This window comes from Amblyomma mixtum, chromosome 8 (assembly GCF_055824585.1).
Source record: "Amblyomma mixtum isolate Tamu chromosome 8, ASM5582458v1, whole genome shotgun sequence".
Lineage (NCBI taxonomy): Eukaryota > Metazoa > Arthropoda > Arachnida > Ixodida > Ixodidae > Amblyomma > Amblyomma mixtum.
Genome location: NC_143019.1, coordinates 139,365,433 through 139,386,660, shown reverse-complemented (window position 1 = coordinate 139,386,660; position 21,228 = coordinate 139,365,433). Strand labels below are relative to the sequence as shown.

The window sequence follows — 21,228 nt, the reverse complement described above, 5'->3', positions numbered from 1 at the left end:
AATGTCGCAACCGGCAATAAAACAATGATTTCTAGAGGACGTTGGCGTTCCGTACAACATTGCTGCTTTTGTTGTACAGACGCAAACACGCGCTTGACCCGTGGCTAAGCGGCCGAACGTCGCTACGCGCGCCGGATTATCAGCCCAGGGGAGGACGGCAACAGTGGGGTGTCGCGCAGCGCACGTGTTTGAGAGTATTTCTCCCTCTCCTGCACGCTCCTCGTAAAATGGTGTGATTCCTTTATCATGTGGTCGTACTTACATAGGCCAGACAGGCCATTGCATTAATATAAGCCTAATGGAGCATGCCAGTTCATTGCAGAAAAAAGACACGAACCTGGCCAGTCACTGCAGTGTGTGTAAATGCGTACCATTCTTTGACGACACCGAATTGTTATTTTTAAGGCGGAAGCCGTTAATGTCTCATCGTTGTAAGCAGCAGTTGTCGACAGAAAATGTCACGCTTTTCAATTGGTGGAAACGGTCGTGACGTCACAGTGCGCGAATTTCAAACGGGGCCAATTGCACTTTGGCTAGTAACCATGCAACCAATTGAAGGGATCGTATAGTGATGCTCCAAGTAAGTGGGACTGAGCTTAGTTAATTGCTTAATTACCTAATTAGCCTAATTAGGTTTACTAGTCAGGCTATATAAATAAATAAAAGCGATTAAGAAATTGGTCGAGCTCAGGAATCGAACCCGGTCTTCGGCGTGAGAGACGAGCACGCTATCCACTCCGACATGCCAGCTCGACGGTTTGGAATGAACAAAGGCGCGTCTAGTGAATACGGTGTCTTCACTCACTCTCATCCTCCTCCATTCCCTTCCGGCGAGGTTTAGGTGTCCACCGACAAATGAGAGACAGATACATTTCCTTTCCTCAAAAACCAATTTACCGACGAGCGAGGCGTAGAACCGAATGGGCGATGGCGTTCTATGGACTCCTTGGCAGCGTTGCAAGACGCTGTCGCGTTCCACTCTTAGGGGCGAAGCTTATCTTAACCACACATCAGTGACCACACTTTAGGTCAAAAAAGTGCCCCCCTGAATTTTGACGGGTGTCCACCGAGACATGTGAGACAGTTACTGCGTAATTTCCTTTCCTCAAATACAATTTTCATTTTCTTCATTACGGCTCCTCTTTATCTATCTTCTTTCACTCCCACCTCCCTTCCTCTACAGTGCGGTTCAGGTGTCCACCGAGATGACAGAGAATTACTGCGCCATTTCCTTTCCTCAAAAAGCGTTGCGTTCAAAGGGCAAGGCATCGCGCCGAACAGGTGGTGGCGTTCCGTGGACTCCCTGGCAGCGCTACAACGCGCTGTCGCGTTCCACTCCTAAAGGCGAAGGTTAAGCGTCATTAATTAGCAGTTAATTAGCATCCAGGCATTAATCAGTAATTAACAATTAATTAGTTATTTGCCGTCACTTAGTAATTAGTACTCAATTATATGTGACGCCACCAGTGCCACAGAAACAGCGAAGGTGGTGCGGAAAACGCTTCCGCCTCTACCCACTTTAGACAGTCAAAGTGCCCCCTGAATTTTTTCATAGTGACAAGGCTACGAGAGAAGTTGTCGAAGCATTCCACATCACCAAAAAATCGAATGGTTGCGTTAGCAAAACTCCTTTAGCTTTGTCGGCGAAAGAAATGACATGGCTGCACAAAGGGTAGCTTGGAGGCAGGTACAACACGTGCGATTGCTGTTGCTTGCAAGTTGTTATATCAACTTTGGTGTATGGCTGTAGGCACGTGTGCCCATTTTTGTATGTATATATTTACATTTTCCTTCAAATAAATTCAGTTGTATTTTCAGTGGCGTGTTTGTCTCCTCTTTCTGGTCCTGTAGCGCTGCTTATATTTTCTTGTCACAATGGAACACCAACTCGCAAAATCTGCCGTTCTTCTTGACGTTCTCTAGACCCCGCGGGTGAGGGTCCGCAGGGCAGAGGGAAAGGATGTGGAGGGAAGAGGCGAAATAGGGCTCGAGCAGAAGTGGGAAAGGAGGAATGATAGTGCCTTGGGGTGAGGGGAGAGTGTGCACTACGTAACGGTGGTGAAATGACGTCACAACTCTGCAGACCAATGTGGAACAGGTTGGTTTGTTTATCGAGTTAAACATTCCAAAGCAACTCAGGCTATGAGGGACGCCGTAGTGGAGGGCTCCGTAAAAATTTCGATCACCTGGGGTTCTTTCACGTGCACTGACATCGCACAGTGCACGGGCCTCCAGCATTTCGCCTCCATTGAAATACGGCCGCCGCGACCGGGATCGAACAGGCGTCTTTCGGGTCAGCAGCCGAGCGCCAAAGTCAGCCAGCGCGGCGTCTTCAATGAGGAATTGTGTAGCGGTGTCATCACCGTTGTACACGACATGCCAACGCAAACTACGGCGATTTCTCCGCTGAACGGTACCCTTAACGTTGCCGCCTTAAAATATTGGTTGCGGGAGAATAAATACAGGGAGGGTATATTAACGCTTCCATGCAGCAGCAGTGACAAACGCACTGACACTCAGTCTGCATTATAAAATTAAATTTGAATAAATTCGAGCTCTCTTGTTCTCGTCTCAATCGACGATGACAATAGGGACGTGCAGAGTAAATTTTATGTAAGAAATAATCTTCCTGGTAGGGCTTCTTAGTCCAAGCGCCTTCTGGCCTTCCCCAACAGCCTGGCAGAATCGATCAGCTTGAGCTGTTCGCCGGCTCATGCGGTCAGAAGAGCAGTCTCCCAGCACATTCATGTTTGAATGACAGAGGGCAGCTATGCACATGCATTCTACCTTTTCATTGAATAGCCAGGAGTAATGTAGCAGTTCGCACGCTGCAGCCAAAAACGTCATCATCGCGGACTTTAATGCGGTCAACTCCGCGTGGGGTTGGATGCAGACTGGTCCTGGCGATAGCTGCCAACTATCTGACCATCCTGACAGAACCGAACTGCGCCCCACCCGCGTTGGCAACGGCGCTACTCGAGGCTGACCTGAACCGCGGCCCCTTGTGCGTGGGCCACTAGACGAAATTCTATGTAGGCAACGATTAATATCTTAGCCAATATACGTTGCGAGTCCATGTTGTGTTCTGTCCATTTCATGTGCTCATCGAAGATGACGCCCAGTGATTTAAACCCGTCGAAAATTTCTACTGTGTTAATACTAAGTAAAATGGGCGCTGATAGAGACACTTTAAAGTAAAAAGGTCGAAAGGAAACCCCTTTAGATTTCTTTGTGTTGACAAGTCCATTTGATATGGACCACCTGTTTAAAGACTTAATAACGCTGTTTCCTCTTTTAATAGATTATCTATTGATGAGTCAGTCAGGAAAAAACGTGTACTCCTAAAGGCAGGTTAAGCATTATTTGATGATAAAAGAAAGAACAGTGTCCGTGCCTGTGAAGTGGTACAGAAAGAGGGCCCCGGGCCGCTCAAAGGACCTATTAACGTTATAACATGATGCTTTTATGGCGGAGCGTAAGTGTTCCATGAACGTTTTTTTTTTTTTTTTGCCACCGGTCCTCGTCTTATTGGTGCGCTCTTAACTTCCATGCAAATGGGGCCCTCTTCCAGATTCTTGCGGGAGTGCAAATAACAATCTCTTGCAAAAAGCTTCCTCGTGAGTCGCATATGCATGCGAAATGTGCGAGTGGAACGCAATCGTGCTGCACTGAGCGTGCACAACGAGCACATCGTGGAGGTTTCGGGGCCTAACATTTGTCATTCTCATCTGGGCCTTGATTTTGGGGTGGTGAGTTAAGTCACACGTTTCCGGCAAAGGTTGCGTTGACCTGATGGCCCAACTTTTGGCTGGTCTGAAGGATGATCACACCGTACGTTATTATGGCTGAAGCGATCTGCAAGCAGAAAGGAAGCAGAAAAATGGCGATTAACTCTCTGGAAAACGACGACACTTTTTCAGATCTGGTATTAGGGGTAAGGTTTCTTATCCAACGACACGGCTAGGAATGCAGAACATCGACTGCTTAAGGTATGTCGCCACCTTTGAAAAATCGTTTTTTTGTAAAAATGACATTTTTTCTTTTTTATATTTCGCGAATCCCCAAACATTCAAAAATCTTTTGCAGCAAGAATAATGTTCGTATCTTATTTTGTTCAAAAGATATAGCCAACTTTCGAACAGGTGGTCAACAGTTCTGAAACCGAAACTGATGTGGTTTGGTAACAGAAAATGATAACTCAGCGATAATCAGCGGCGTATATTGGAAATTTTCTCTTTTGTTTTTGTCTGATATGTAAAAGATTATTCAAAGGCAATTTGTAAGGCTTCCTTTTTTTTAAACATTGCTTTAAATTTCCGCAAGGGGGATGCAAGACGCTACAAGTATGGCTACAAGCGTCTCAGTTGTTTACTTTGCGCGCACTTCACGCTATCGCTTTGAATGCTACCTGATTCTTCCTTCAATGATGGCAGCAGAAGTACAGCAGATATTTTGAGGGAAGCAGGCATCGAATCTGGCCACCACACTCTCCTAGCATGTTGCACCAGTCACCATTACCATGAGATGAAGGCCCAGCGTCAATCAACGGGCGAGGCAAAACATCTCCGTAAGAAAAGACGGGCAGCAACAAATGCCAAAAGAGAGCTCGTGTCAGCTAAGGAGGGCCCTAGCTATGAACCTGGAGGATTTTAACTTCCTAGGGCATGATGATCGTGTTTCTACAAGGATTGAAAAACTTTGATCTTGTTTTTCTCAAAACTTTATTTCTCGCACTTTCGTGTTGCGCAAACAGTGATAACTTCCAAATCAATACATATTGTTCAATTAAACTTTGCACGATAGTTTGTTTGTTACTAGCCTGTGCAATGAACTAGGATAAATGAAATCGAATGGTGAGTTTTGATATAATCATGTTTTATGTCAAGGAAGGTAGGCAAAAATGACACATTTTTTTGTTTTCTTTAGCATTTTTGCTATAACATTTTTCTCAATTATCGGATGGCAAAGATCCTAGTTGGTTGCACTCTATGGTTAGTTGGCTAACTCTGTGCCGAAAAGTTTACAATTCCTGCCCTTCATTCACTAGTTACGAGTGTTTGCATAACAGCCATGTTTGGGCAATTTTTTATGAATAATAAATGCCAGCATGCCTTTTTTCACTCTTTTTTGCTTTTGAATATCATATAAAGTGGTGCTTTATAAGGTAAATGTGAAATAAAAATTTAGTGGTCAAAAGTTTAAAAAATTTTGAAAAAGGTGGCCTCATACCTTGCTAGATGTTCTGCGCTTCATTTCATAACAATAGTACAAGTAACATCACTTTCAAGCGAACAAAAGCATATGACCTTTCCAGGTGACGCATCTGCTTTCTTAGTATTTCAGCCATCATCAAACAGCTCACGCGTGGTTATTAATGCTGTTAAATAGCTCGAAGGCTGGCTTTCAGCAGCAGTTCTAAAAATTCAGAGGAACGTTTGAAGCCACTGTTGCAGCAAACCGATGCTAAACTAAGTAACAGGTGGTGCACGATTGAAATGCACTGACGTCGGCATTCGGAACCGCAATGTGCCAAGCCCATTGTTGAGTCTTGAGGCTTTTTCAGAACCAAATACAGGTACAGAGAGAGCTGTAACCGAACCGGATGCCACAAAATTACTTTGAAACACCTTCGAGTTTCTCTCGGCTTCGGCTTGCCACCAAATCCACTTTTCTTTAGCTTGCACGCCACGCCCTACAAGGGGTTGGCATTAAAGCAGCGTTGCGTCATCTTCGGCGGTATACTGCACAGGGTCTTAACATCACACACTCTCACTGCAGGGAGTTCACGCAAATTCCTACTGGCCTTGCGTTCTGCACTGGACTAAGTGCGGGGCCGCCCAAGCAAACCAGAAACCTCTCAGAGACGTCTAGCTAGACGTCTCTGAGAGGTTTCTGGTTTGCTGGGCGTGAATTGCTCAGCGCACTCTTGATCTCGCGCATGTCTTAACCGTCCTTCAGCAGCAGGCTCTGAATCGCCGGCGGTCGTCGGGAGCCACCGAGTTTCTTCATATAAGTGGAGGGAAAGCTGGCGGCGCTGCATGCACTTCGTCCACCGTATCCCCGCAGACTTCTTAATCTTATCCGCCCACCTAACTTGCTGCCGCCCCACTGCTACGCTTGCCTTCTCTTTCTAGCTCCGAAGGCTGCACAGATATGATCAAGCCGAATACATGAAGTTATCCCGCAGTTGAATAACAGAAACAAAGGCTAGAAAGAGCCGCAGGTAACCCGCCCTGATGATGGCGCGTACCGAAAGAAGCAGAGGCATGTCAAGGCTGAAGAAATTTCCCCCTTTCAGGCTCATATCTTCAGGGTCAATCGAAGCCCGAAGCAGTCGCATCTGTAATCAGGAGAAAAAGCATTCAGAGGGTGTTCAATCTGAATCAAGAAAGAAGCGACTAAAATGTGAGCAAGGGCAATGTGACCACGCGCAATGCTTCAACATCACGATGTCTGGGACGACATCAACTTGTGAGCTTACAACTTTGAGGGACTTCAAGTGGGTGCTCTAATCAAGTGGCCAGCGAAGCTTGTCTGTTCACGCCGGCCTGGGTTCGAAACCCACGCCTTAGGGTTACTGGCGTGATTTTGTAATGGCCGTCTGCCTTCAATTCTTTCTTAAACTCATCACCGGCGAAGAAGAAATTTTCTGTTCCTTCAGGCAGCTGAAACAACACGTGCCTCTGGACGTTCTCCAACCTCCCTAGATGAGTGGGGACAGTGTTCTTGTATACATGTTCTCCCAAATACAGGAACACTAGGTGAGGGGAGCTAACATCGCCATCTGTTGGGAGTCTGTGAGTTAGTTTTGTAGGGATCAAGGTGCAAGCTGCTACAAGGTAGGCCTTCCCAACCGCGATGAGAGCCTCTTCGTTGGGCGCCTTGTCCCGTGTTTGGCCCGTCTCGGCAGCCTTTAGACGTTTTGTACATTCGCGGGTTGAGAGCAAAAACGTTTCAAAGCGATTCACTCCCGAAAATTACACTGTGTGTATTACAAAATGTAAGAGATGTTTTGCTGTCCACCGAACCTGCACCACGCTAGGCGCCGACTGGTATCTTTCTATAGATTGTTCAAGTCCATGTGGAAAAAGAGATGTACACTACATTCCCGAGAGCGGTGTGGCCGCTGAGGAAACATGACCTCCCCTCGTATGAATGAAGCTCACGTCGGGTGGTCAGGGCCGTTCTTGAACTTCTAGCGTGAGGCATCGCACGCTGCACCACCGCCGTCCTCATTGGCGGGAGGTATTGGGCAAGCTATCTTGTGTTCTGGAATCCTTTCATTCGAAAGAGCTCGTACATGCGTTCACAGGGATGCACAGAGCGTAAGCCCTTTGGTGTGGGAGATAGTTTCGTCAAGGTGGGTAGTAAAAAAAAATTCCTTCCTTAGATCATGTTCTGTGTAACCCTAATAATTCTGAGAAGTACTAAGCGTAGCGCTTGAATCCTGAATAATGCACAGAAAAGTCTCGCAAGTATTCATACATGCAGAATTTCCTACCAGCGTAAGGATAGCTGCAGACTCAAATGTCCTGTTTTTGTAATGAGAACACTTGTGACGAAGCATGTGGATAATTACTGCTGGCACGATTGTCTTGAGAGGTTTAAGTAAATGTTCTTGTTTTCTTCCAAGGACTGCGTGGATAAGTGTATACTACATGCATTCTGAACACGCTCACCTGATTCCACAAAGAAATGTCGTGTATGCCTTGAATTCTGGCGCACAAGCGCTTCAACTTTCTTGTCTGGAAAGATCAGATAATCTTTTTGAGCGGCGTAGAGGGCACTGCTCTGGCGGACGTACGTCGTTTGTACGGTTGGTTTAGCAATATAGATTATAAAGTTCCGAATATGTTTATTTCGGCATAGTTCAAGCCAGAATTAGGCTATGACTAAACAGGAAGGAAATGTTTGTAGACATCATTCATCGATCTTTTCTTGATGGCGCTCACAATAAAATGTGGATTCTTTCCTCGAAGAAGTGAGCATTATTATTATTATTATTATTATCATTATTATTTCGCGAAGAATTGAGCGCATTTATTCAAAGCATGAATTACCTCGGAGTGGCATGCAGCTGGTCAAAAGCATGATTTTTAATTAAAACAACAACACCTGCTTCAAAAGGGTCCTACAGCTTAGCTAAGCGAGAACTTTTCAAACGTCATACGAATACAGTTTCATGTTTTTTTATTGCGTCCTCTTTATATCAGAGCATTGTAGGGATGGGCACTTATTAAAAACCTGATGAACAGCTTCCTATTCGGTTTGCCCAAGAAATAAAAGTAGTCAGGCTGAAATTTATTTGGCTGTTTTCGAATATGCTATGAGGTTTTCAAGCAGTTTTTGAATAACTGGCATAACGAAACACCGCAGTTTTCGAAGAAGACTATTTTAAAAACGGTGTCGACTCAGACGCAGCAGCGCGTGCTTTAGCAGCGCGTGCTTTCCACTCTTCAGAAAGTGCCTCAGGCTGTGCGGGACGCCGTAGTGAAGGGCTTCGGAAATTTCTACCATCTGGGGTTCTTTAACGTGCACTGAAATCGCACAGTACACGGTCTTTAGAATTTCGCCCCCACCGAAATTCCGCCGCCATGGCCGGGACCGAATCCGTGCCTTTCGGGCCAGCAGCCGAGCGCCATAGCCAAAGAGCCACTGCGGCAAAAGAGTAATCCGATAGTATTACGCCGTTTTCCTTCCCACTTTTATTAGCGTAAGACAAGTATACATGGACTAGAAAGAACCAGTTGAACTTCCTTAATGCGTTCATTGTTGCAGTGCGTACGCTATTCATTTCACCAGCAGATGTTTTGTAAGTTCTCGTCGGCGTTTTCACTCATTTTCTGGTGAAAACATGGGCAGCGACACTGAAGACTTTCTGAGCGTAGGCGCTGGAGGGAAAAGTCGACTTGTACTATCGGGGACAAAAGTGGTATACTCCACGCGGCGGGAGCCGGAGCAACGGAAAACTGCGTTACAACGCCATCTACAGGCGGCATCTGGAATCGAGGCAGCCAATGCGTGACCTTTATCATCAGCAGGCATGTCGTTTGGCTCGTTTCAATGTTTCTTGCTTTAGCTCGCCAAAATGCGGCAGTTTTCAGTTGCTCCGGCTCCCGCCGCGTGGAGTATATCACTTTGGTCCCCGATAGTACGTGGACCGTGCATACCACGTCGCAGTGACGCAAGGAATCGTGGTTCGTTCTTTTCGCGCTCCAGCGGAAAAGCTCAGAATCAGTAAGCGTAACATTTTTAATCGTGGTGCTTACCGTTCTTAAGCGACACGTAGGCCACCAGGGACAAGGTAGTGGAGGGCTCCGGAGTAATTTTGACTGTACGGGGTTCTTTAACGTGCTCTGTCTTCGCACAGCACACGAATGTTTTCGTATTTCGTCACCAGAACGGGATAGAACTCGTGACCTTTGGATCAGCAGCCGAAAGCCATGCTTGCCCATGGCGGGCAAGCATGACATTCTGTAGCGCTGTCGTGAAGAATTGCGAACTGCGGGGCATGAGGCTAATGGAATGCAAGCCGCTCGGGCTTGCATGTCTGGACTTCCTTGAGCGACCGGCTTTTTCGCAGCCTAACTACCGTCTCTCTATAGGCAAGTATTATTCCAAGCTAACCCTAGTGCTTGCCATAAATTTCAGATCCTAGATGTCATAATGGTGGTTACATGTTGTTTTCGAATAAAAAGTAACTAGTTACTACTAACCTATTACTGAAAAAAAATGGCACCAGTAGCGGGAATTGTATCCCTTGCGTACCCTTGGTAATTAGCATGCTACAATATTACAGTAAAACGTACTTTATTACAAGGAATCAATTAATTGCAACGTTTTCCGCACAGCACTGGTTGCGGCAATTGCACTGGGCTTTTTCCTCGGAAAGAACGATAGTAGCAGTTGTCAGCACCAACCGTGCACGTGAAGCCAATCCCTTACCAATCGTTTCAACTTGACAAACAGCCAGAAAAACAAAAGACGCAGAGGTAATTACAATAAGCAGTCCTCTTTTTTATACGATGGCATTCAAAGACTAGTGCTCGGTGTTAAGTGTGGAGGCGAGTCAGGTCAAGTCAGAGTTGCAAGTCAGCGCTGTGTCTATTTCTGTGTCTATCAGCACTTGTCTTTGCACGCTACGGAAACCAATGTTATTTCGCCTGTCTAAGTGAGTTTCTCTTGCAACGGTAAATTAATGAAGATTCTACGCACGTGTTGCAATACAACTCAGCACACTACAAAATACACAGGTCATCCACATTTTGGTAGATTAGTGGTACGCTTTCATAAAACGATGGATGGGCGTTCGCACAGCACCTCATTGAGCAAGCTGAAGATATTACGCTCTTAGGTGTGCAGGCTTCTCACTTTAAATCGCAATGAACTCCAGATGCCCACGCGCTTGCAACTTCTGCTGTTTTATGATGTCCAGTTCAGTCTAAGCAAGGAAGCGTTTCATAAATTTAATGTCACAATGGAGCGATGAGTATTACAACTCCTTACATACTACAATGACCTCTTACACATGAATGAGCATAACATGGCCGTTCAATTTGCGCTAAACCAGTGTCACATTGCATGAAAACTTGCTCAATTTTTTACGCAGTAGCATTCGGAGCTCGTCGGCTGGTCTGGCGGTGTCCGGTGTCACACTTGGGCACCAAACATATATATTATGCTGGAGTGGATCATGTCACGTGGCCAGACATGTGACATGGTCAAAACGCAGAAAAAAAAAACTGAGCTGTCCTGACGTCACATATTACGTGATGTCACTAAAGCAGAAGAATTTCGGCAACGTGTCATCGTGGGTGGCGTGTTATCTAGGTAACGCTAAGCAAACCCTGAGTCGCGCTAAGCGGTATCGACGAGATCCATGTGCTATCGAAAACCAGGCTGGGCATTGCCTCCGCGTCCTCTAAGTTTTTTTTTTTTTACTATTTCACCTTGAGAACTCACCGTGCAGATCAAAGATTGACTCGAAGAGGCAAGCGCCACGTATTCGGCCGCCAGGTACGTCGCGTTTAAGACCACTCGTAGTCTTCCCTTCCAATGAACTTTCTCGAAAAAGGCGGCGTACACAACCCAGAATAATACCAGCAGTACGTTAGCCGTAGATATCAGCAGAGGCCAGTGCCAAAGTCGGTTCACCTCTTCTTTCAACTGGCGTATCGCACACAGGTTCAGCCTTGCGCTTTGGATGCGCCTGGACACTTCACGGCTGCCCGCAGATGCCATTTGTTGAGGGCACATCCAACGTTCCATGGCTCGCAGTTCGTTTTCCAGGTACACCTTGAGAATATGCGACGATGCACACAAGACAGCAAAGCACACGGTCCCGTAAACGAAGTTGAAAAATATGCTGAAGAGTTGTACGGACCATGACAGCACCGTCGACAGGATTGTTTCAAGTGGCTGTGAGGACGCATCGTGTTCTGTGCTTCTGGGATAGAGATAATGGAAAATAGCGCAGTATAGAACGCAGACGCACGCTTTACGGATATCTGACCAAAAGAATTGCCTGGGAGCGCAGGAGTCACAAGACGCCACACCGGTTAATTTCTCGTACGCAGCAGCACGCTCGTAGAAGCCAAGGAGTTTTGATGCCTGCAGTGGAACCCAGATAGCATTTGACATAACCCTGGAATAGAGAATCGGAGAACAAAGTGACAATGAAAACTTTTGCCATTCCAAGCAAAGCAGCTACCATGAAAAGTTTTTATTGTCGTGATACTTTAATCACAGCCTTCCTGCATAAAAAAATGTCGACCTGGGTCCGTAATCTAGAAGCTGTTTATTTTAAAATAACTATTTCGCGTCCGTCTGGTCCTCTGTCATTGGTCACTCAGATATACCCGCGGCTTTCTAGCGTCTACGGAAAGCGACCCGGCACTCGGGCAGAAGGCGACTGGACCTCACCTGTTGGATGCAGCCAATGGCAGGCAGTGGGCAGGTCCGGTCACCTGCTGGTGACAGAGCGCTGCTATGTTACTCTCCAGCGGCTGCTTATCGCAGTCAGTGCCAGCCAATGGTGAGGTCTGGTCGGCAACCATCCAATGGCCGGGTCACTTTCCACAGACGCCTGAGAGCCGCGGAAATAACTGAGTGACCAATGACAGCGGCTCAGATAGACGTGAAATGAATTTGTTTGTTTTTTAACGCGAAAGCATTTCTAGGCAATGTCAGCGGGGTCGTGTCACCAAAACGTGTACGCAAAAGCAGTTGTGTCGCTCTCAGAAAAGGTAGCATCAAACGAGTGGTTGTGATCGTAAGATGATGATGTGAGTATGCTGCGCAAAAAAAAAAATTATCTCGATAGGATGATTAGCTTGTAGAGGTCGATGTGGAGATGTGGAGGTCGCCCAGGAGGCCACCATGGCCACGTTTATTTGAGGGCAGAGCGGCGGCGGCAGCGTCCGGCCGAGGCCGAGGTTGGCCTCACATAAAATGGCACATACCCACCATGGGGGAGTGGCCAAGACACAGGCGGTGAATTTATGGAAAGAGGAGCGGTTGGGCGAGGTCCAAGCGTTCTCTCTAGCGCGTGCCAGCAACTTAGTCCTCTTCAGCATGTTGTCACTGTCGGCCGCGCGGGCCACTACAGGGCTCCCCTCGCCCCCTAGGCTTAGTCGGCGTGTCTCAAGAGTCCTGCGGCGCGTCCGGGGTCCGAAGGCGTGACTCAGGCGGGCGACCCTGGCTGAGGCATAGCGGGACGCGCAGTGGCGGGTTAGGGATGCGGGTCAGCCTGCTAAGGGGGCCCAGTGCCGGTGGTGCTGGTGCGGCAGCTGACGGGCAGCGCACGACGTGCGGCGCAGCAGAGGCACCTAGGGTTGAGGGGGGGGGGCGACAGTAGCGCAACTGTTGCCGGGCCGGTCTGACCGGCACTCCGGCGGGCGGCTACGAGAAGCACAGCGAGGTGCAAGGCGGGGAAATGGCTGTGGTGGACTGCACAGGTCTGTTGATACATGCTCACAGCCAGCCGAGGACTGATTGGCTTCGACGTGACGGGCGGCCTCACGAGTGGCGCCCTTGCCACAGGCGCCGAGCCAGTCATGAAGGAGGGCGCCGGCGCGGTAGCGGTAATCGGAGGCGGGCTTGGCACCGTGACAGCAACCAGGGGCATTTCAGCGAGCCTGGTCAGTCTAGGGAGCTTGCTAGGCGGCGGCTGAGGATGCGGCAGTGTGGTTGGACTCTGAAGCTGCAGTGGGCGAGAGGGTGTGGGCAGTGGTCTCCCGGTGCACTGCTGGTGGGTGGAGGCCGAGCCAGCGGTGTCAGGCTTCCCTGAAGATAACACCGGCGGGGGCAAGGAGGGCCCACAACAGTGGCCTGGGTTGGCTCGGCAACAGGCGCTGGCACCGGTTCAGGGTCATATGCAGGCAATGTAGGGCGGGTGACAATCGCCAGGCGTTGCAATGCTGGGCCCGGTTTGGCCTTCTGTTCCTGCTGCGTGGAACTTTCAGGATGGTGCGGACAGTTGGAAAGGCTGGTGTTGAGGCCAGCAGGCTTGGTCTCTGCCGAGAGCTCCTGAGAATCAGCTGGCCGTGGCGCCGTCGTTGCTGCAGAGGCTTGTGGAGCTGTTGGCGGCAGTGAGGAGGGAGAGGATGATGCCGGAAGCCACGGCACGGCTGCTGCCGCAGTCTCTCCCTTGGCTGCAGGAGGCTCTAGCGACAACATCAGTGTAGCGCACGGAGGCAGGACCAAAGACGCGGGTAGGACAGCAGTGGGAGCAGGCAGTGAGGCAAAGCTCGTGCTGGTCCCACCTGGTGTGTCGCGTAGAGGGACGGCCTGGCAGAAGACGCTGGGCAGGAGCTGAGGGGAGGCGGCGAGGGGCTGCTGAGGCGGGCCGGGTTTTGATGAAGGCTGCGTGGGTGCGAGCGAGGCTAGCGCAGGGGCAGGAGCTGACGGCAGCGAAAGCGGGTCTGCTGCGTCGTAGAGCGGCAGCGAGACATAGTAGGCGCCGAAGTCCGCCAGGACGCAGCTCATAGTATGGCCGGCAGCCCAAGACAGAGCAGGTGAGTCGACGAAGAAGGGCGGGCGGGAGGATATCGCAGAGGACTGCTTGTCTGAACGTCTGGATAATGACGCCGTTCTTGTACAGCGCAGCCTCGAACTGAGCGAACCACCCGCCAACGCCCTGGGGCCGGAACACTGGAAACGGCAGGTCGAAACATGGGGCCTGCCAGCACGCCATCCTGGAACACCGCTGGTGAAGAACGGGCGGTTCGCCGGGTCACCACGTTGTATAGGTCACCACGATGTAGAGGTCGATGTGGAGGTCGCCCAGGAGGCGACCGCGGCCACGTTTATTATAGAGCAGAGCGGCAGCGGCCGGCCGAGGCTGGAGTGAGGATGTCCTCAGGCTTAATAACACATACACATGGCGAGGGATCGGCCAGGGTGCATAGTGGGAGGCCGAGGTGATGATGATGATGATGTCCTCAGGCTTAATGACACATACCCACGGCGGGGGACATCCAAGCGCTCTCTCTAGCGCGTGCCAGCAACTTCGTCCTCTTCGGCATGTTGTCACTGTCGGCCGCGCTGGTAGCTACAAGTTAATTAATTAGAGCCAAAGATGTCAAAAAAACGCGGTGATAGCGCTTACATCGATAAGTAAGTGGACGGGAAAACAGCCGCCCACCATTAAACTGTGCAAAAACAGACAAAAGAGTGAAAATAGTTTGAAACGAGTTTAAATGTATTTGAAGAGTGATAATTAATCGAACAGAAAGTTTCATTTTAATAGGTAATTAATTAATTATCGCCAAAACTATCGGACGGTTGAATAGGCTGGACGGGTTTATATCAAGTGGGCTGGAAAGCAACCACGGCGCCAAATTTGGAAAACCAAAATGGTTGACGGAGATAAAAGAAGGCATATTCAGTCTAAATAAATCGATCTTTAATTAAAGCATGAGATAATCACTCTAATTCAGTACTTAAATTATAAACAAAAAATGATAGAGAGGCAAAAAGAGGCCACGAGTGCCGAGCGGGCGTCAGTGCTTTCGCATTCTCCCAACACGACTCGCCGCAGTGGTCTCTAATTTTGATTCCTCAAGGGTCTCATGTTGAGACATTACATGAGGAAGTGGGCGTTACAAGGCAAAAAAATCAACAAAGTTCCGATGAATTCTTATTGGTGAGCCGCTTTGTTACTGTGTCGATGATGGTGGCAACTTTGGTTGGCAGGTCATTCCGGTCTCGTGCTGGGCACAGGAAGAAAAGCTAGGACGCGCTATCCTCCAGCGCAAGGCTAGAGAGGGTAAGTTTATTTCAGCTTTGAGAGCTGAAATGCTGGAATCGCAGGAATAATTGGACAAAATGAATCGAGTTGCACGGCTCTGAACCAACCTTTTTGAAATACCGAACATTTGAAAAATTTAAGCACAGCTTATAGAATACGGCCCTTGATATTCTTGCACTTATTCCTCAAAGAACCGAATTTCACCATTCATAACACAAATTGAGCTAAAACTACCAATGTCGCCCGGTATTCCCGAGTTATGACATGCACAGGTTCCGCGAATATAAAAAGAAACACCCAGTTTGCACAAAAAAACAAACTTTTGATTACTTCAAAATTCCGAATGGCTTTTCAATATTATACACCAAGAGGAAAACCCGATAAAAAACAGAAAACTTGGGCCTGGTAAGCTTAATTATAAGTAACCATTATTTTAAGGCTGAAACTTTGTTTCCTTTCATATCGGACAGACCTGCACCTTGAAAAGCTCGTAGCTAAATGGAATCGATTAGACATATCTGTCGGTCTCAAACTCTTTGGTAGGCTGTAGACTTTAGGGCTATTCTTTGACAGAAACTTTTTACCTGATGACGACGAGTGCTGCGTTGAGAGTGCGGAGAACTTGGGAAAAAGAACGGAGATCTTTGTTCGCCTCTAGGTGGCTTTCGACGACCCACTGTGCTTTCAAGGTGACGCTTGTGTAGATCCAGGCCACGAGTGCGAAACAGCCGCAGCTGTAAACAGTGTACCAGCTTTTCCACACGACCCTCGGCGCTTCTTGGTCTTCTCCGGCACAGAAGCCACTAATGAAGAAGCCCCCGCAGATGCGACACAGGCGAGCATGGAACCTGAAGCTCTGCGCCATCAAAGACCCGTAGCCCGAGGTCGTGTGCTGAGGACCAGTTCTTGTGCTATCCTTAATCCGTCGCATATTCAACTTCGGCAGCCTTCGGAGGCTTTTCCCCACTCCTCTTCTTCTCTTGTTATGACTCTTGCGGGACTGTTATGTCAAACGAGAAAAAAAAGGCCTAAGTTTCAGCCTTGGCTTTACGGGAAGGTTACGCCCTTTATGACTCTACGATAAAAGCAAACCATTTTAATCTTCCGAGTAAGTACAAGACAAAACTCTGAACGATCCCTTGGACAAAAAGTTGCGATTTGCAACTTGAGTAAGGTTCAGGGGTCAGTGTACAGGACAGCGGTGAACGCCCCAGCAAAACAAAAACCACTTTTGGTTTGCAGGGGTGGTTTTTAAGATCAAGGAACAAGAATTAGTACACCCTTATCAAGTTATAACAACCATATATGTGAAAGGCACAAAGGCACATGAAACGGTAGTAACAAAAATGAGAAAAAGGACTATTAAAGAGATTACTCAGTAATGGCAATTAAGTACGGCTGGCACAGCAAGGAAAATTTACAGATGATATGCATTATGACTGTCTATATGCATGGTTTTGAGCATTATAGCTCTAATTCAGTTTAGACTAGAAATGTCAGCGCTCAATGTTTTCCCTTTGATGCATAAAACTCTTTAGGATACTTTTCAAGAAGAAAGGTTAAAACACGTGTTGATTGAAGCTTCTCTTAATGAGGGCCATCGCAAGTCTTGTAATAGATCAAGACAGCTGAAACGATAATGACCCCAGGAGTACCAGATTTTGCTTCAAGGGAGTTATGATGCAGCGGTTACCTTCCTGATGCAGCTCATGGAATTCAGTTATGCACAGGAAGTCACAAAATGGCTGCATTTGTTGCATGACTGCTGTCTGTATGAATTAAGAAACGTCTAGGTGTGAACTTTTCACTATAAGTCACCAGAGAGTTCCTGAAAGAGTAAAGTGTGTCATAGTTAAGTCAGGTATTTATTTTCAACGCGAGTTTTGCAGCTATATTCAATCCCCATCACAAAAGGCACTTCGATGCAGGAATTGAAATGACATCAGAAGGAGGTGCCAAAATTCCCATTTGTACTTCAAAGCCCGTGAAAGACTGGAATGCGTAGAACATGTGCACATCTCTACGACATTTAAAATCGGTGCAGATAATACATTATACAAGCGTCATATGCACAATTTGATGATGACAGCAAAGCTCTTCCTCAAACACCACGACAAAACACGGGTGCCGATCGTCAGCAGTTTTAAAGCCTCATGAAATACTGTACCGATTGCGTTTTAGGTTTCAAAATGTATATTCTTTCCAGAACCATTTAACAAAAACAGAAGGACGCATTTCAGTGAATGTCGACGTAATCAGTTAGAATGGACTGCACAAGCCACTTATCACAGAAGCGAAGGAAGAGATCACCTTGTTGTTTACATATGTCTGCAGTGCTCCTAATAAATGTCTTCAAGTTATGGTTACAAAAGAAAAACTACCCACAGTAAAATTCTGTCATATTGCTGCTTTTCTTATTCTGTGCTTAAAGGAATTTTCTGTTGGGTGCTGGTATGATACATTAGCTATGCACCAGAAGATTTTTCTACTGTACTGGCTGTACTGGCTGTACTCCAAAACGAGCGAGCTAAATAAGGCATAATACACTTGACCGTTTACTTTTTCAGAGAAGTTATAACGACACCTGGCTAGTGCACCTTCTACTAATAAGATCAATTTGCATAATCGGTCAGTATAGTACATCCATGTCATATTAACCGAAAATGTCGCGTGAAGATTCTTCTTGTGCTCTTTAACAATTACAGTTACAATATTGCAAAGTGTTATGCGGCGAACAAAAATTTCATAAATTAGAAATTAAAAAAATAAGAAATATCGCGTTAATTCTGAGGCTGTTACAGTTGGACCAACCCCATAGCTCTGTCAGATCAATTGCTGCCATTGCAACCACTTGTTGCATGTTCTCATGGGTGGTGACAACGCCGTGAACAATGGACGAGCGACGTGGCCTAGAATTCAAACTTCTTATTGTGTGGACATGCGCACAAAAATCACTTGACAGCTTGACGGCGGCGGTAGCAACAAGCGCGCTCGGCGATCGTCGAACCGAATCGGCGCCACTTTCGGGTGTGCGAAATTTAAAGCTGGGCAGGAACTTTTGTAATAAGGCACCGAAGGCCACTACAACAATCTTGAACGACGTGGAGCAAGGTACGCGTGGCTACCATCATTGGTGGTACATCTGTCTGGTCACATGTCATGTCACAAACAAAATAATAACGCCCAGTGTCGGAGGCCTTGAGCGTGGACAATCAAACTGCAGAAAGCTTCGTGCCAATTTCAGTGCCCCAAACAAGCAGGTTTGTATCGTCGGCATAGTGCACATAATAAGCGTTAGCAGTCATTTGGACAATACAATTATACACACATTAAAAATAAATTGCTCTAAAGGCTGCCTGGCGCTACACCAGAGGAAATTGCTTTCAAGGGAGAAAAATGATTCCTGAAACCAACACACTGCTCTAGATCACTGAAGACTGTAACCGCGCTAACAGATCTGTAGCCCAGAAAGTCGAACGCCTCACTGTAATCGACAAAGGTACCGACTGTAAGGTATTAGCTTTAAAATTTCTGATGATAATTTCTTAGTGATTTTAACAGTGCTGCTTCGGTTGATTTTGCCTCTACAAAAACCATGTGTTGTAATGAATTACATTTCGAAAATACTCTTTATACGCTTATAATCATAGTAGTAGTATTAGTAGTAGTAGTAGTAGTAGTAGTAGTAGTAGTAGTAGTAGTAGTAGTAGTAGTAGTAGTAGTAGTAGTAGTAGTAGTAAAAGACTTTTGTTCGACCATAATTTATAGGCCGAGCATGTCGACCGCCTGGGCGACCAGAAGCCGCTGTTCTTCTTCCCCTTCAGCGCCAAGCCAGTCGAGCCAGGTGGTGATGGATAGCACAAGTAAGCTAAACTGGGCTAGTCGGAGCAATTGCATCTTCGAAAAACGTAGCGCGAAAAACAAGACACAGGTAAGGTGTAGACAGGACACGAGCGCGTTCTCACGACTGAATTTTTTATTAGGAAGGATATCAGAATATATACCATAGATATGGAAGCGAAGAAGAAAGAAGGAAAAACAAAATAACAATCAAAAAAGGAACAAGACGAGGAGATAAACGGCCGGCGAAGGAAGAGTGTACACAGCATAGCAACATAAAAAACACGTGCATTGTTACTTGACAACCGATTGATTGACAACCGAAGGTGATGGATAGAGAGGGTGGGGGGAAGGAACCCGACTGCTGAGCAGCCGGGCAATAGAAGAGGCAATGGGCCAGGTCCGCATAGATACAGGGGCAGTTGGGACAGGAAGGGTCCGATCGATAGCGATAGAGAAAGAGGCGGGACGGGGTGATAACTGCATTCATATGAATGTGCCGAAGAAGGCGACACTCCGGCACCGTGAGTGATGGATGAGGGGGAGGGTAAAGGCGTTTGTCGAGGCGGAGCTCAAGGTAGACCTCTTTTATGGTGCGGCGAAGGGTGAGTCTCCCACCGTCCTCCGAGGGCTTGGGCCAGGGGATCAACGGTGCCCGGAAAAGTGTGTCGCGGGCGAGCTGATGGGCCAGCTCATTGCCGTCAATCCCTGAACGCCCAGGGACCCAGCGGAGGAAAACGAAGGAAGGCTGCAGTGCGGAGACCGCTCGTTCGACCTCCTGTTGGAGAGAAGGGGTCAGGGTGCGTTTCTGTATGTGGTGTATTTTTAAGTCTTGAAAAAACTTGTATAAGATAGGCACCGGCCTGTAATTGGTAAGGTCGACGGTAACCGATACTTTTCCTTCTTTCATGCTGCTTAGGTGTCACAAAATTTGCCGCACACTTAAGCCTATGTCACACTGCGGAACCAGAACAATGACATCATCCAAACACTTTCGCCACCAAGCCACCAACAAGTTGCCGAACGAACTCATTCCCCAGCATCTTGTCACAGTGCACTGACGGTAGAGAAACGAGACAGCTTGCTGCGGGGCTGCCCGGGTATGACAGCCTTAAGGAGCCAGCACTAGAACGGGGCTAGGGCACTTCGTCTTTTTTAAAAGCTTGGTACACATTTAGCTGGGACACTTGGTATATGGACTTAAGTGCCGATGGTCAGCGTGTGCCGCAGTTCTAGCTTCGAAAAGCGTTCCGGCAGGACTTCCGGTTGAGCACCACGTACCCAGACACGGACCTGCTAGGAGGCGCGCACCAGCCTTCGTGATGGCCTCAACATGACCCTCTGGTCGTTATCAATCAATCAATAAATCAATCAATCATTCAATCAATCAATCAATCAATCAATCAATCAATCAATCAATCAATCAATCAATCAATCAATCAATCAATCAAATCAGTTTTATTCAAACGGCTACTAAAAAAGTACATGCGAATCATTTGGGCCCTTAGCCTTCTCGGTAAGACTTCAGCCCATGCCGGAAGTGAAAAAAATAATTATAACGAGACAACTCAATATTATATATACACAGAATTCATGCGCAGCAGTTATGCGACAGTTATATCGAAAGAAAAGCGAAATACTAAAGAAATTATACAGTAGTTAGGAGGACAAAAAAAAGAATGAATGCATCCAAGAAAACACTGATTTATAGTGGACTCGATTAATGATGACTCCGAAAATGTTTTTTTTTTATTTCGGCGATTGACAATTGACCTATTTTTAAGTTAGCCGGCAGTTGGTGTCAAATTTTAGCACTGGCATAGGCAGTAGTTCTTTTACCGTACGCATTATTAACAACTGGAAGGTTAAAACGACAACTGAAAAAATTTTAGTTCGACGAGATGGATATACGAAAACAGATGATGATAGTGGAGTGTTATGGTTTAGTGCATGTATAACCCCACAAGATAGTTTGAAATTCCTCATAGCAAAGAAAGGTGTAATGCCTAGGTCACGAAAGAGCGGAGCGGATCTATCTGTGTGTTTACTATGTGTACGAAGGGCTATTTTTTGTAAAATTGCTATAGGATTTAAGTACGCTTTGTGCGTAAGTCCCCAGGACTCTACACAGTAAGTCA

The 21,228-nt window shown here is 47.1% G+C and overlaps 1 protein-coding gene across 1 annotated transcript in view; it reads right to left on the bottom strand.

Annotated features, from left to right (window-relative positions):
* Positions 1 to 1,355: 1,355 nt before the first annotated feature.
* The window catches only part of LOC149334620 (uncharacterized), a 70,118-nt gene continuing 50,245 nt past the window's right edge, over positions 1,356 to 21,228 (bottom strand). Inside the window, exons 2-3 of the mRNA XM_089555260.1 lie at positions 6,251 to 6,340; positions 1,356 to 3,855 (exon numbers count right to left, since the gene is read on the bottom strand). Coding sequence (XP_089411386.1) covers positions 3,760 to 3,855; positions 6,251 to 6,340 — 186 coding nt within the window. The 3' untranslated portion in view covers positions 1,356 to 3,759. The remainder of the gene's footprint in view (positions 3,856 to 6,250; positions 6,341 to 21,228) is intronic.